Source organism: Pelophylax lessonae (genome assembly GCF_965119305.1).
Source record: "Pelophylax lessonae genome assembly, chromosome: 13".
NCBI lineage: Eukaryota > Metazoa > Chordata > Amphibia > Anura > Ranidae > Pelophylax > Pelophylax lessonae.
The window spans coordinates 139,655,936-139,668,295 of NC_138780.1; the positions used below are offsets into that span (position 1 = coordinate 139,655,936).

The 12,360-nt window shown below is 44.0% G+C and overlaps 1 protein-coding gene across 2 annotated transcripts in view; it reads left to right on the forward strand.

The window, feature by feature from the left end:
* CCDC198 (coiled-coil domain containing 198) overlaps positions 1 to 12,009 on the forward strand; it is a 33,921-nt gene extending 21,912 nt beyond the window's left edge. Inside the window, exons 4-6 of one of the 2 annotated variants that reach the window (XM_082275050.1) lie at positions 5,344 to 5,442; positions 9,701 to 9,878; positions 11,467 to 12,009. In XM_082275050.1, the coding sequence (XP_082131176.1) occupies positions 5,344 to 5,442; positions 9,701 to 9,878; positions 11,467 to 11,714 (525 nt within the window). In that variant the 3' untranslated portion in view covers positions 11,715 to 12,009. The remainder of the gene's footprint in view (positions 1 to 5,343; positions 5,443 to 9,700; positions 9,879 to 11,466) is intronic. The other variant, XM_082275051.1, reaches the window with a different exon arrangement.
* Positions 12,010 to 12,360: the final 351 nt, after the last annotated feature.

Sequence of the window (12,360 nt, forward strand, 5' to 3'; positions counted from 1 at the left end):
CACACCTGCTCCCCATTCACACCTGAGACCTTGTAACACTAACGAGTTACTTGACACTGTGGAAGGGAAAATGGCTAATTGGGTCTAATTTGGACATTTTTACTTAGGGGTGTACTCACTTTTGTTTCCAGCAGCTTAGACATTAATGGCTGTGTGTTGAGGTATTTTGAGGGGACAGCAAATGTACACTGTTATACAAGCTGTACACTCACTACTTTACTACTTTACATTGTAGCATAGTGTAATTTCTTCAGTGTTGTCACATGAAAAGATACAGTAAATAAACATAATGTCCCAGAGGTGTTCTATTGGATTTATGTTGGACAAGCATGGGGGCCATTCAATGGTATCAATTCCTTCATCCTCTAGGAACTGCCTGCATACTGTCGCCACATGAGGCCAAGCATTTTCGTGCACCAGGAGGAAACCAGGACCCACTGCACCAGCGTAGGCTCTGACAATTGGTCCAGGGATTTTATCCCGATACTTAATGGCTGTCAGGGTGCCATTGTCTAGCCTGTAGAGGTCTGTGTATACCTCCATGGATATGCCTCCCCAGACCATCAAGGACCCACCACTAAACCGGTCATGCTGAACAATGTTACGGTCAGCATAATGTTCTCCATGGCTTCTCCAGACCCTTTCATGTCTGTCACATGTGCTCAGAGTGAACCTGCTCTCATCTGTGAAAAGCACAGGGCGCCAGTGGAGGACCTGCCAATCCTGGTGTTCAATGTCAAATGCCAATTGAGCTCCATGGTGCTTTGTGCACTGGTCCATATAATTTGGTGGAGGGGGGATTAGGGTGTCAGGTTGTTTTTTCAGGGGTTGGGCTTAGCCCCTTAGTTCCAGTGAAGGGAACTCTTAAGGCGCCAGCATACAAAGACATTTAAGACAATATCATGCTTCCAACTTTGTGGGAACAGTTTGGGGGTGGCCCCTTCCTGTTCCAAAATGACTGTGCATCAGTGCACAAAGCAAGGTCCATAAAGACATGGATGAGCGAGTTTGGGGTAGAGGAAGTTGACTGGCCTGCACCTCAACCTAATAGAACACTATTGGAATAAAGTAGATTGGAGACTGTGAGCCAGGCCTTCTCGTCCAACATCAGTGCCTAACCTCACAAATGCCCTTCTGAAAGAATAGTCAAACATTCCCATAGACATAGTGTTGACAATTTAAAACCCGCGCTAAGTGAAAAATTAATATACCAAATAAACATGTGTATATATATAATGCAGCTGCTGTTCCCCAAGTAAAAACTCAGAAAAACTACCTAACAGAAAACACAGCACTTGCAAATATGATGACTACAAAGTGCACAAATACTTACATTTCAGAAAGTGCAAACTGTAAAGAACCAATGATGTTGTGCAAAATAGTGCAAAGATAAACAATTTAATTTAAATTTCCATAGACACACTCCTAAACCTTGTGGACAGTCTTCCCCAAAGAGTTGAAGCTGTTATAGCTGCAAAGGGTGGGCCAACTCAATATTGAACCTTACGGACTAAGACTGCGATGCCATTAAAGTTCATGTGTGTGTAAAGGCAGGTGTCCCAATACTTTTGACAATATAGTGTGTGTATACATATATATATGTCCCCTGTCAAGTTTTTATCTTTGTCTATGTCCCTGCTGGGCAGATTTACCACCCACCAGTGGTCCTGGTGACCATTGTTAAAGAGACAGAAAGTAATGAAAAAACAAATTTTACAGTCACCAGGGAAAGAATGGATAAATCTTCCATTGTGATATTTGTTTCGGTGACAATTGTCTCAGAGAAGAATTCCCCACACTTTGTAGACATTTTCTCTTATTTTCTGTTGCATCTCTGGGAAAGGAAGCAAAGAGAAATGTCCCCAATGAGCGTAGACAGCAAATCATAAAGTGATAGGGGTTTTAACCTGTTCCATACTATACTCAAAAACAAAGAAAAAAGAGTTTTGGCTACACATACAAATAAATACAGGCTAATTTACTCAGTAAAGTTAAGTAAAGTTGTGGAGTGCACGACTAATATTTGTCCTGTAGACAGATTCTCGGAGCTCAGCTCCTTCGTCAGACCTCTGACGAAGGTAGGTCTGACGAAGGAGCTAAGCTCCGAAACATGTAACCGCCCACCACCCGCTCTATTGGACACCAGCCGCTGCGTCCACACCCTGCCTTCAGGAAATCTCATGCCGACCAGGCTGAGACACAGACGAAAGGACGCATCTACAGGAAGCGGATCACCGGATGTCCTCATTGCAACCACTCAGCACAGCGGATAGGAAGACTCCAGACAGATCTTTGCTATGCCCATGTCATATTTACCAAATGTGAGTGCTTTTATACTTTTAACCTAAATTAATACTCAGAGCCTACTGCACTTAGAGGTGCCTTGTCTTTTTATCTGTACCTATAGGTATGCCTATGATAAGGCTTACCTATAGGTACTGTAAATATCTCCTATACAGGTACCGTTTAGGGGATATTTACCTTACATGCAGCCAGTGACATCACTGGCACATGCGCTCTGAAGAAACGGCCGCTGGTGCCGTTCCTTCAGACCCCCGTGCCGTGACCGTCGGCTCCCGTGCGCGTGCGCGGGAGTGACGTCACCGCGGCTCCAGCCAATCAGATGGCCGGATGCCGCGATCCCGGAAGACGGGCGATTGAACATGTCACCCGTCATAGAGGTAAGCGGGCGGCACGGCAGGGGCTCGTTCTAAGGTAAGTATTTCATAATGAGCTAGTATGCGATGCATACTAGCTCATTATGTGTTTCTCTTTCAGGTTGGGAAAAAAAAAATCGGGTTTACAACCTCTTTAATGATTATTTTTCTTACAATTAGTTTTTGTTTTTTACAGGACAGGGAAGTCTGCAGCGATGTGGGGGGGGAGGGGGGGCATCACAGTGAAAAAAGGGCACACGGGGAGGGGGGAGATCAGAAGCAGGCAGAATAGGGAGGGGGATCGGTGTTGGAGAAGCAATTATACGAATGATGCCCTGTGTATGTGTCTCTCCCTGCAGCAGCTGAAAGCTGGCAGGAGGGGAGAAACTGGCTTTAAGCTGCAGCAGAAAGCCCCACAGGACTTCCTTCTGTAATTTCCCCTCCGCCCGACCGCACCAATTCCTTGTGCTGTTGGGGCCCCTCTGTGTGCCCGGGCCCCCTACAGGAGGACTGATGGTCCCCCCTATCAGTGGCTCTGTACTCAGTAATCAGCTATCAGTAAGGGAGGTAGCTTAACACACCCCTTCAAATGTCTGCAATACCAGTCTGATTGAGGACACTTGTTCTGCAGGGTGTGTTTGTTCCTTAGCTCTGCCATCATGGGGGACTGTAGCATGAAGAAAGTGTCAGCATTTTCTTTACCATCTTTTTATTAAAGATTTTCAAAAACAAATAAAAGCAAAAACGAACACTAGGATATAGCGTCAACCATTCTCAGTAACAAAAACATTGGTGGACAATCCAACATAATTGGTACAGGCAGTACAGAAAAAGAAAAATAGAACATTATGAAACAATAAGTAGGAGAAGCTCTGTAGTTTGCTTGTGATGTCAGTCGTGCCTCCGGGGCATCCAGACACCCCTTAATGGGAGCCAACTGTGTCTGGAATGGGGCAGGACCACTCGAATACGTAAGTGGGAGAACCACATAAAGAGTTATCTAAAGTAAGGAGAGCTTCTCTCTTACAAAGTATAGTAGTAGACAAAAACAAAAAAAGGGGGAAAAAAAGCGGGGGGGGGGGGGGGGCAATTCAAGAGAGAAAAAGAGGAAGGGAGGAAGAGAGAAAGGGAAGAAGAGAGGAGAAGCGAGGGAGGCCACCTCTGCCCTAGGGGTGCGCCATGATAGTGAGTTACAGTTTGAGAAATCATATAGTTGGTTGTGCTGACGGAAAGTAGTCCAGCCAGGGTCGCCAGGTGTGTAAAAATGTATCATGTGTGTCTGTTTGTCATGGACTTGCAATAGTGTTTGGCAGCTTACCTGTTCCTTCATGTCTGCAATAGAGGCCAGACTTCACTTATGGTTCCTTTTTATCATCTCTCCTCCCTGTTCGGCCCCACCCCAGGCTTTCCAGGAAGTCTATATTAACCAGTGCACTGCAGGTCTGCTTTGCTGTTCAACAGTGTTTGGTAGTTGTTTCCTGTCTGCCGTGTGCTTGATCTACCTTTCTGTGTACCGACTTTGGCTTGTCTCTGACTTCTCCTGTTTGCCTGTGACCCTGACCTTTGGCCTTCTCCTTGGTTACCCTCATCTGCCTGTTGTCCCGACCTCGGCTTACCCCATCACTATCCCCTGTGTCCTGACTGGCTGCTTCCCCTTTCTTTCTACGGAGCGTGACCTGGGGGACCCCAGGGGCCGCGACCTGGGCCCAGCTGCAGCCAAGTCCATCCTCACCACTAGAGGCTCTGGTGAATACCTGCTGGGTCTTAGACTCCACGCCCTGGGGAATCTTGGGCTCACGTTCCTGTCCATCCACAGCAGTCAGCTACTGGGTTTACTACCTTGTGGTGCACCCCTGCCTCCAACAGGGTGCAGTTGTCATCTGGCCACAGGTGACCAGACACTGTTATTATTGCCGTCAGTTTCTCATTTACCAATGTGCCATGCATCCTGCTTATAACCTCATGGAAGTTGAGAGTCGGTATCTTCCACGCCTTTGCAATTGTCTGCTTTGTGGCTGAGAAGTTATGAGTCACTAGTGTGCGCTCAAATTTAGTGGCCCCTCCCAGGGATCTTTTTGCAGATTTATATGTAGCACCGAATTGACCATATTATAAACCCTAATCCACAGGCGCCTGACCTTAGGGCATGTCCACCATATATGCTTCATATCGCCTAGGTCTGAGCAACCTCTGAAACATGTAGGGGGATAAGAAGGAAAGCATCTAGCAATTCTAGCTGGGGTAAAATACCACAGAGAAAGGACTTTAAAGGAGTTTTCCAATGCCAGAATATTATGAGAGGAACTAAATAGTTCGTCCCAATTTTTTTTCCATGTCTCTGGGGTTTGTGTGGCGCCAAGGTCCCTTTCCCAATTGGAACAGTAAGATGGGACGTGTGAATTAGTATTATTTAGTATGGAAGAATATAGTAAGGAGATGAGACCTTGAGTAGAGGGCGATGTTCTGCATCTGTTTTCGAATGCTGTCGTGTTTGTAGACCAATCATGGTTAAGTGTCAGCATTTTAACTGAAAAAAATTGAATTTTATGGCAAAAATCAGGAAAAATCTATCAAAAAATCTGTTTGAAATCATAACATAATTTAAAATTTAAATGTTTTAATAATAAGTTTTGGATTGACTCCTGTTTTTTAGAGAATAAGAGGAATAATACTATTTGCATCTTAGGTGCTGGAAAAGAAAGCATTAATGGGAAAACAATCTTCAGCGAGGAGACAGCACATTCACAAGATGCAAATGCAAGAAAAAAATTGCCAGCGTGAAGAGGTGGGAGAAACAATGGCGGGAAATACTGAGTGGAAAAACTTGGGTGCTTTTTTTGGAATGATTTGGGCATCCAGAGAAAGAGAGAGCCCCTTCTTCTCATACAGACTTATCTGATAAGGGAAAGAGTGGTAACTAATGGCAACCAGTCACATTTCAGCTTACTGTAGTATGACCAATAAAAGGCTATCTTTGATTGGTTGCCAAGGTTTACAGAACTCCTGCTATTTGCTTGAAGGTACAATATTGGTTCCCAAAATTAGCCAGCAAATACATAATCATATTTAAAAAGTAAAAACGAATTTAGAATTGTAGTATATATGTACATACCAAAAAGCAATGAAAGCAGAACTCCGGGAAGTGAGATTAAATGATTAAAGTTGAACTTTAACCTGCTTATATTTTGCTTTCACTTGAGGAATCCTTTTCCCCCGTCATCAACATGCTTATTACATGTTTTCATAAAACCTTTCAATTTTCATTACATACTGTACCTAATTTTAGACCCTGGTAACATCATCACTGGGTCTCTATGCCTCTCTTTGCATCATGGATAGTGGGTGGGACCACCAGGGTGTTAAACATAGTGTCCTAAAAAACATCACAGCAATCTGCCCCAGTACTTCTCCCAAGAGCCCTTAGCACTGATGCAAGCAGTCAAATACCAGAATGACTTGATGTGTGGATATCAATCTGGAGGAGTGGGAGTTCTTAGCCAGGCTGTATTTGCATGCAGGCTGTCTAGATAAGACCCACATGTGATGCTAAAGTCCACCAAATGAAAGGGGGTGAGCCATGGCCAGTCCTCGTAGGAAGGAAAGAGCTAGATAATGGTAGGGCTTGAGTTCAGCTTTACATTTTTCCCCTTACTTCCCAGTTTATGAAGAATATAATTCTATTTTTTTCCAGTGGATTATCTAACACAATAATAAAAGCCCTAACCTGTGGTCCCTCAATATTATGACCACATTTAAGCAAATACCAAACAAAATAGGCAAACATCTAGAGAAAAGGCACTTAGGTTCCCGTGAGGTTAATGCTGCCAATCTAGATCCTTCATTGACTAAACCAGGGGTCTCCAAATTTTCAAAACAAAGGACCAGTTTACTGCCCTTCAAATTTTAGGAGGGCTGGACTGTGGCCAGTGGGAGTAGAAAATGTCCCAGCATCAGTGGGAATAAACAATGCCATAGGCTTGGTGGTTAGTGGGAGTAAAAAAAAAATTACATCATTGGTGTCAGTGGGAGGAATAGTGCCCCATTATTGGTGTCAGTGGGAGGAATAGTGTTGTTGGTGTCAGTGGCTCAGAACTCCCACTCCTCTAGATTCATATCTACCCACTAACTCATAGTGCCCCATCATTGGTGTCAGTGGGAGAAATAGTGTCACAAAAGCCGGATAAAGGCAGGCAAAAGGGCCGAATTCAGCCGATGGGCCATAGTTTGGGGACCCCTAGCCAAAACAAAAGCTAGGGCCAGGTTGATGACCAAGCTGTATTGCTTTTAAACCTTCCTATCTGCTCTTTATTTTATTGTATTTATTTATTTCTATTTTTATTTTATTTTTATTTTATTTTTTTATATTTTTTTATTTCATTTACTTATTTTCACCTGCATAAGATGTGCATTGTTCATGTAGTTTCATGGTGTCATTTGTTGGCCTGTACACACAGTCTATAGTAGAATAAATCTTCACATTCCAGTGCCAGCAGTCTCAGTTTGCATTGAAACACGAGGCATGTCTGGCACTGCAGGGGTGAACATTGCATAGTATGAGTCCTGACAATAACGTTGAAGGAACTATCTATCCCACAATCCCTGGGTCTCCCGGTCTAGTGCTTGTGCTGGTGAGAACTACACAGTAATTGGTTCTGATACAGACACAAGCAGGCAGATCATTCACAGAAATAAAAGAGCTCCCCATGCAGTGTTTATGCATAAAACTAACACTAAGAAGTGTTGATCTCCTCTGAGAAGAAAGGGGGGATTTTTAAGGCAATAATGCATGAAAAAAAACAATGAATGAATAAAATGTATGAAATGTATTGATTAAAAACAACATATCATATCATAGATACATAGATATACAAATTCCATGGCCGAATGTGGAAAGCCACAGCAGGCCATGGATCACAAAACCATGTGACATATATCTTATTGTGCAAAAATAGAAATCAAGAATATGGAGATGTGTAAGAAAGCAAGGGATATAGTACCCCTCCCGCACCAGGGTGCAACCCTGAGCGAGGGAGAGCGTTAATCCAACGTGTTTCGAGTGATTAAACAAACTTTTAGTTCCAGTCTTCGTCAGGGATATATATACTAGTCCCTTTATTTTCTTACCTAAAGGAAAAATACCAACAAACAAACACAAAAAAGAAAACAATGTAAAACTATATTTGAGGCATGAATACGTTACCCACCCAACACCTGAATCCAAGATCATGGATGTAGTAGGTGGACAAAAATAAAATAAATATATATATATATATATATATATATATATATATAGATACCCACTATTGCCTCCTCATGGCAACGAATGTTGTAGTTGCTATAAGGATACAAGCTTCAGCAAAAGAGTGATAACCTATCACTATTGATCCATAGAGGAACCAAAGTGGCTTACAGATTGTCCTGGGTGTAAGGCCTGGCACCCATAATTTGCCCTTCCAGTAGACTCACGGGGTATATATCAACAAAAAGGAGTACCCCTTAACATATGGTCCCATGTAGTGTTTTGTCACATTAGCGCACCTACATGTGTAACCTAACACAGAGAGGATAGAAACAGTGGCGTAACTAGAATCTTCAAGGCCCTGGTGCATGAAACCATGAAGGGCCCCCCTGATCCCGCTGAGCCCCGGTGGCGGAATGGTATGGCTCAGTCACAAGTGTGACCTTTGTGACACTGGTAGCTCTGCCACTAGTGTCAGTAGTTTTTTATTTTGGTTATTATATTTTATTTCTTACCATTTTGTTTATTTTATTTTTTTACAATTTTTTTTATTATTTTTTACAATTTTTTAGGAGCCCCTTTGGTGAGATATCAGAGGTCTAAACAGACAACGGGAGGGTTCACCTTTGAGACAGAAAAAGGAGATTGAGGACACAGCCCTCAGCTGCACTGAATGAATGAACAGGAATAGCTCTGTACAGAGCTTCCTGTTCATTCACAAACTAAAGCATAGTAAACACAGTTTACTATGTTTTAATTTTGAATGGACAGAATCAGTGATCAGTACGGATCACTGACTTCATTCAGAAAAGGTAGGGGCCAGTAAACTACACATTTACCGGCCCCTTCCCTGATCTCCATCCTGACAGATCCTCCAATGCAGCTGACGGGAGAGGGGAGGGGAGGGGAGGAACTCATCAGAGCTGCAAGGGATATGGGGGGGGGGGCAGGACAGAGCATGGGGGGGGGGGGGCAGGAAAGAGCACAGAGGGGATGGAGACCACATAGGGGGAAGCAGAAAAAAGCTAGATAGGAGGAGTAGAGGGAGCAGCTGCATTTAGAGGCTTCTCCTGTTTCTCCTCCTCTCCCTTCCACAGGCGTTCAGCAGCTGCGGGAGGAAAATAGAGATAGGTTCCTCTATACGCAGCTGCCCCCACTGCCCCTCCTATCAAGGTGTTCAGTGGGGACAGCACGGGCCCCCTGCAACATGGGGTCGGGTCACAATTGGGACCCCTGCGGCCCCTGTAGGTATGCCTATAAATAGCAAGGTATGCACTGGATGCTGTGTGAGCCAAAACAGGATGTTTTCTTGTCCCTTTGACACATAAGGACTAGTTAGCTGCAGCAATTTATGAACATGGGGAATTAATCAGCCATGACACTACAAATGCAATCACAACATGTGAGCATTACAAGGTAAGGCAAGCAAATGACACAGGGAATAAACTACAATAATACCTAGTTAAAACAACAAAAACATTTGAAAGTGTAAAATGCCTTTAAATTCAGTGAGAAAAAAAAATAGTTACCAACTTAGCTCTGCTGTATGGCACAGTTGCCTAAATCATAGGAGTGGCTGAACAGAACTGGAAATATTTTGGAAAGAAAAAAGTTCCAATATACTGTACGTATTTCAACTGTCTATTTGCCTGAAGCCTCTGTTACTGTAATTAAATAATTGAAATAATAATTTGAAATGATTGCTGCATATATAGGCCAATAGGAGTAAAGCAAGGACATGACCACTCATCCAGATGCCATCGCTCTTTGCAGTGACAACTCTCGGTGTCTTTTGCTTGTACAGATGAATCACTTACAGTCTCAGGCAGAAGTGAAGAGGAACATCCACCGAGAGAGTAAGATCAATAAACATAAAATGAGGGAAATGAAGGCTAACAAAGTGAGAGGAAATGCAATGAGGTGTCATGAAGATGAAGATTTCCTGCCGGTGGAACATGATGAAACTTTTAATATGGATGATGGTGAGATTTACAGTGTAAATATATTGCTAAGCCTAGACTCAGAGCACTTTCACTGCAGCGCCAAATACGGTATATCCTTCACCGTTCCCCTGATAAACATTGAATCAGATGCCTGCTGTGCTTGCTGATTGTTAGAGTTAATGTATATTTGGTTATAATGAGCTGTAAATCATTTTTTTCCGTGTGGGACATTTAGGATCATTGTGTTCACGCTCTCATGGTAGGTGGGGCACTGCAGAGCTGCGGGTTTCTGTACTGCTATGCTGGTGAATATACTCACTTTTGCCAGCCTCTTTGGTAAACATGGAGTGGTATGTTTCCAGGGGATATCGCAGAGCAGATAATTTTCTGACAGTATACTTGTTACAGGTCCCTATCACACATGCACACACACATACTTGGGCCAGTTTGGACAAGAGCAGCAAGTGTTTAGAGCTTTTGAGGAATTCTCAACCAGGGTTCCATGGAAGCCTAGGGTTTAGAGGTTGTTAGGGGTTCCCTGAGCTGTGGCTGATTGACCTCTCACCTTATGGTGCCTCCATGGTCCCCAGGGGCTGACTGGCAACTTTTGGCCCAGAGGGCAAGTACAAACTAGAGGCCCATGGTGCCTCTTCCCACTCTCCCTCTTCCTGGCCTCCTTCTGACCCCCATTCCAGGCTGAAGTTCCGCTCCAGGTACTCTCAAACTCACTTGGCTGAATCCAGGTTCCGGACCTGGCCACCAGTGTGGAGCTGGGACAGCTCGGTCGGTGCTGGCCAGGGGAGGAGAGTCTCCAGTAGGGCATGGAACCGGCCTCTGCGCAGACAAAGTTTCCACCATCCATGCTGGGGGAGAGGCCTGCTCTCTGTCCTTGTCTTTATCCCACACTCAGTAGGTCAGCAGTGGGGACTTTTTACTTCTCTTCACCAGGAATCCTTTAGGCATGTCTGTGGCAGAAGCAGTGCAGCCTTTTTACAGGGCATCAGAGTGGCCCAGGGGGCAATTGCCCCCCTGACCCCTGGCCCAGTCCTCCCCTGATGGTCCCAGATCAAACAGTACTTTACAGAACCAGTGGTATTACACTAATGAACATTTAGAAGCCTGTGGCATTCTGACCACCACTGAAACAATTTGGTTCCTCCTAGTGACCACGAACGTATATGGCATTCCTCCCACCGACCCTGATGAGTTTGTTTTTGCAGGGGTTCCCCAAGACCTGAGAAATATTTCAAGAGTTCCTCTGGAGTAAAAAGTTTGAGAAAGGCTGCTTTAGAGAGTGGGGGGAAACCCACATGAGTACATGGAGAACATGCAAATTTTTTGCAGGTAGTATGATGGTTGGGAGTGGAAACAATGACCCTAGTGCTTCAAGGCAGAAGAGCTAGCCACCAAGGTCTCTTGCACACTGGAGTTATTTACTCGCATACACGTGTTTACTTGTCTATTAGGCTTATTGCTGCGTTTATAACTGATCTGAAATTAGATGCATTGTTGTCTGTGAGACATTGCACACAGCTGAAGTACTACTGTACATCTTATTTTCAGCATAATTCAGTTACTACTTTAAATACAAGTTATTGTTATAGTAATAATATATTTTCCCTTTTAGGAAATAGATGGCATTGGACCATGAGGGAAGTTGACGGTACACCAGATTGCCATCTGCAGAAGAACAAGCTGAATTTGTGGTTTCAGCTCCAAAAACAAGGAATTGAGACTAGTTATGATAGTTCAAGCAGTGATTCCCTGGACAGCTGGATCAGAGAAGATGCACAGAGTTATCGGAGACCACCCTTAGTGAGGACAAGGACTGAGAAAATCCCTACGTTTGACGAGTTCTATGACTGTGAATTTTAAGTCTAGAGTTAGTTTGATAACTGTCAATTTTTCTGACTAGAGGAATTTCTTTCCTGTAAATGATGGCAACTGATAGGATAGAAATAGTTAAATCTGAACTCCAGTTATGAACCTAATTGTATAATTACCTTGGTCCAGCTTGGAACAATGTACAGTAGGTATGCATATCTTATACCTGAGGGACCTCTGTTGAAGTTGATAGTCTTGTAGACAAGGTTTGTATGAAGTGGAGATTGTAACATTATCACCTCTCTTCTCCATCTTGTCCAATCAGAGAATGCCTTGTATTCATTAACTACTTCCTGCCCGTAGGACATCCATGGACGTTCTCGAGTTGCAGTAGTTATACCGGGATGACGCCTGCACCTACAGGCATCATCCTGGTATGAAAATTTCCAGCCAGCGATTCCCTTTGTAGCAGAAGTGATTTGAGAGACTAAATAGCCATTCGATCACCTCTCCCAGTGGCGGAAGGGGTCCCACCGCCGCCTCTATTGGGCTCAACCGTCTGATCGCAGAACCTGGGAGTGATGCACGGAACAGAGAGAGAGGAACTGACGTTGTTTCTCTCTTTCAGTGACCCTGGAAACAGCAAGCGACAAGTATGTCTTCACTTCCGGTTCTGCCTCTGTGTTTACCTGACCGT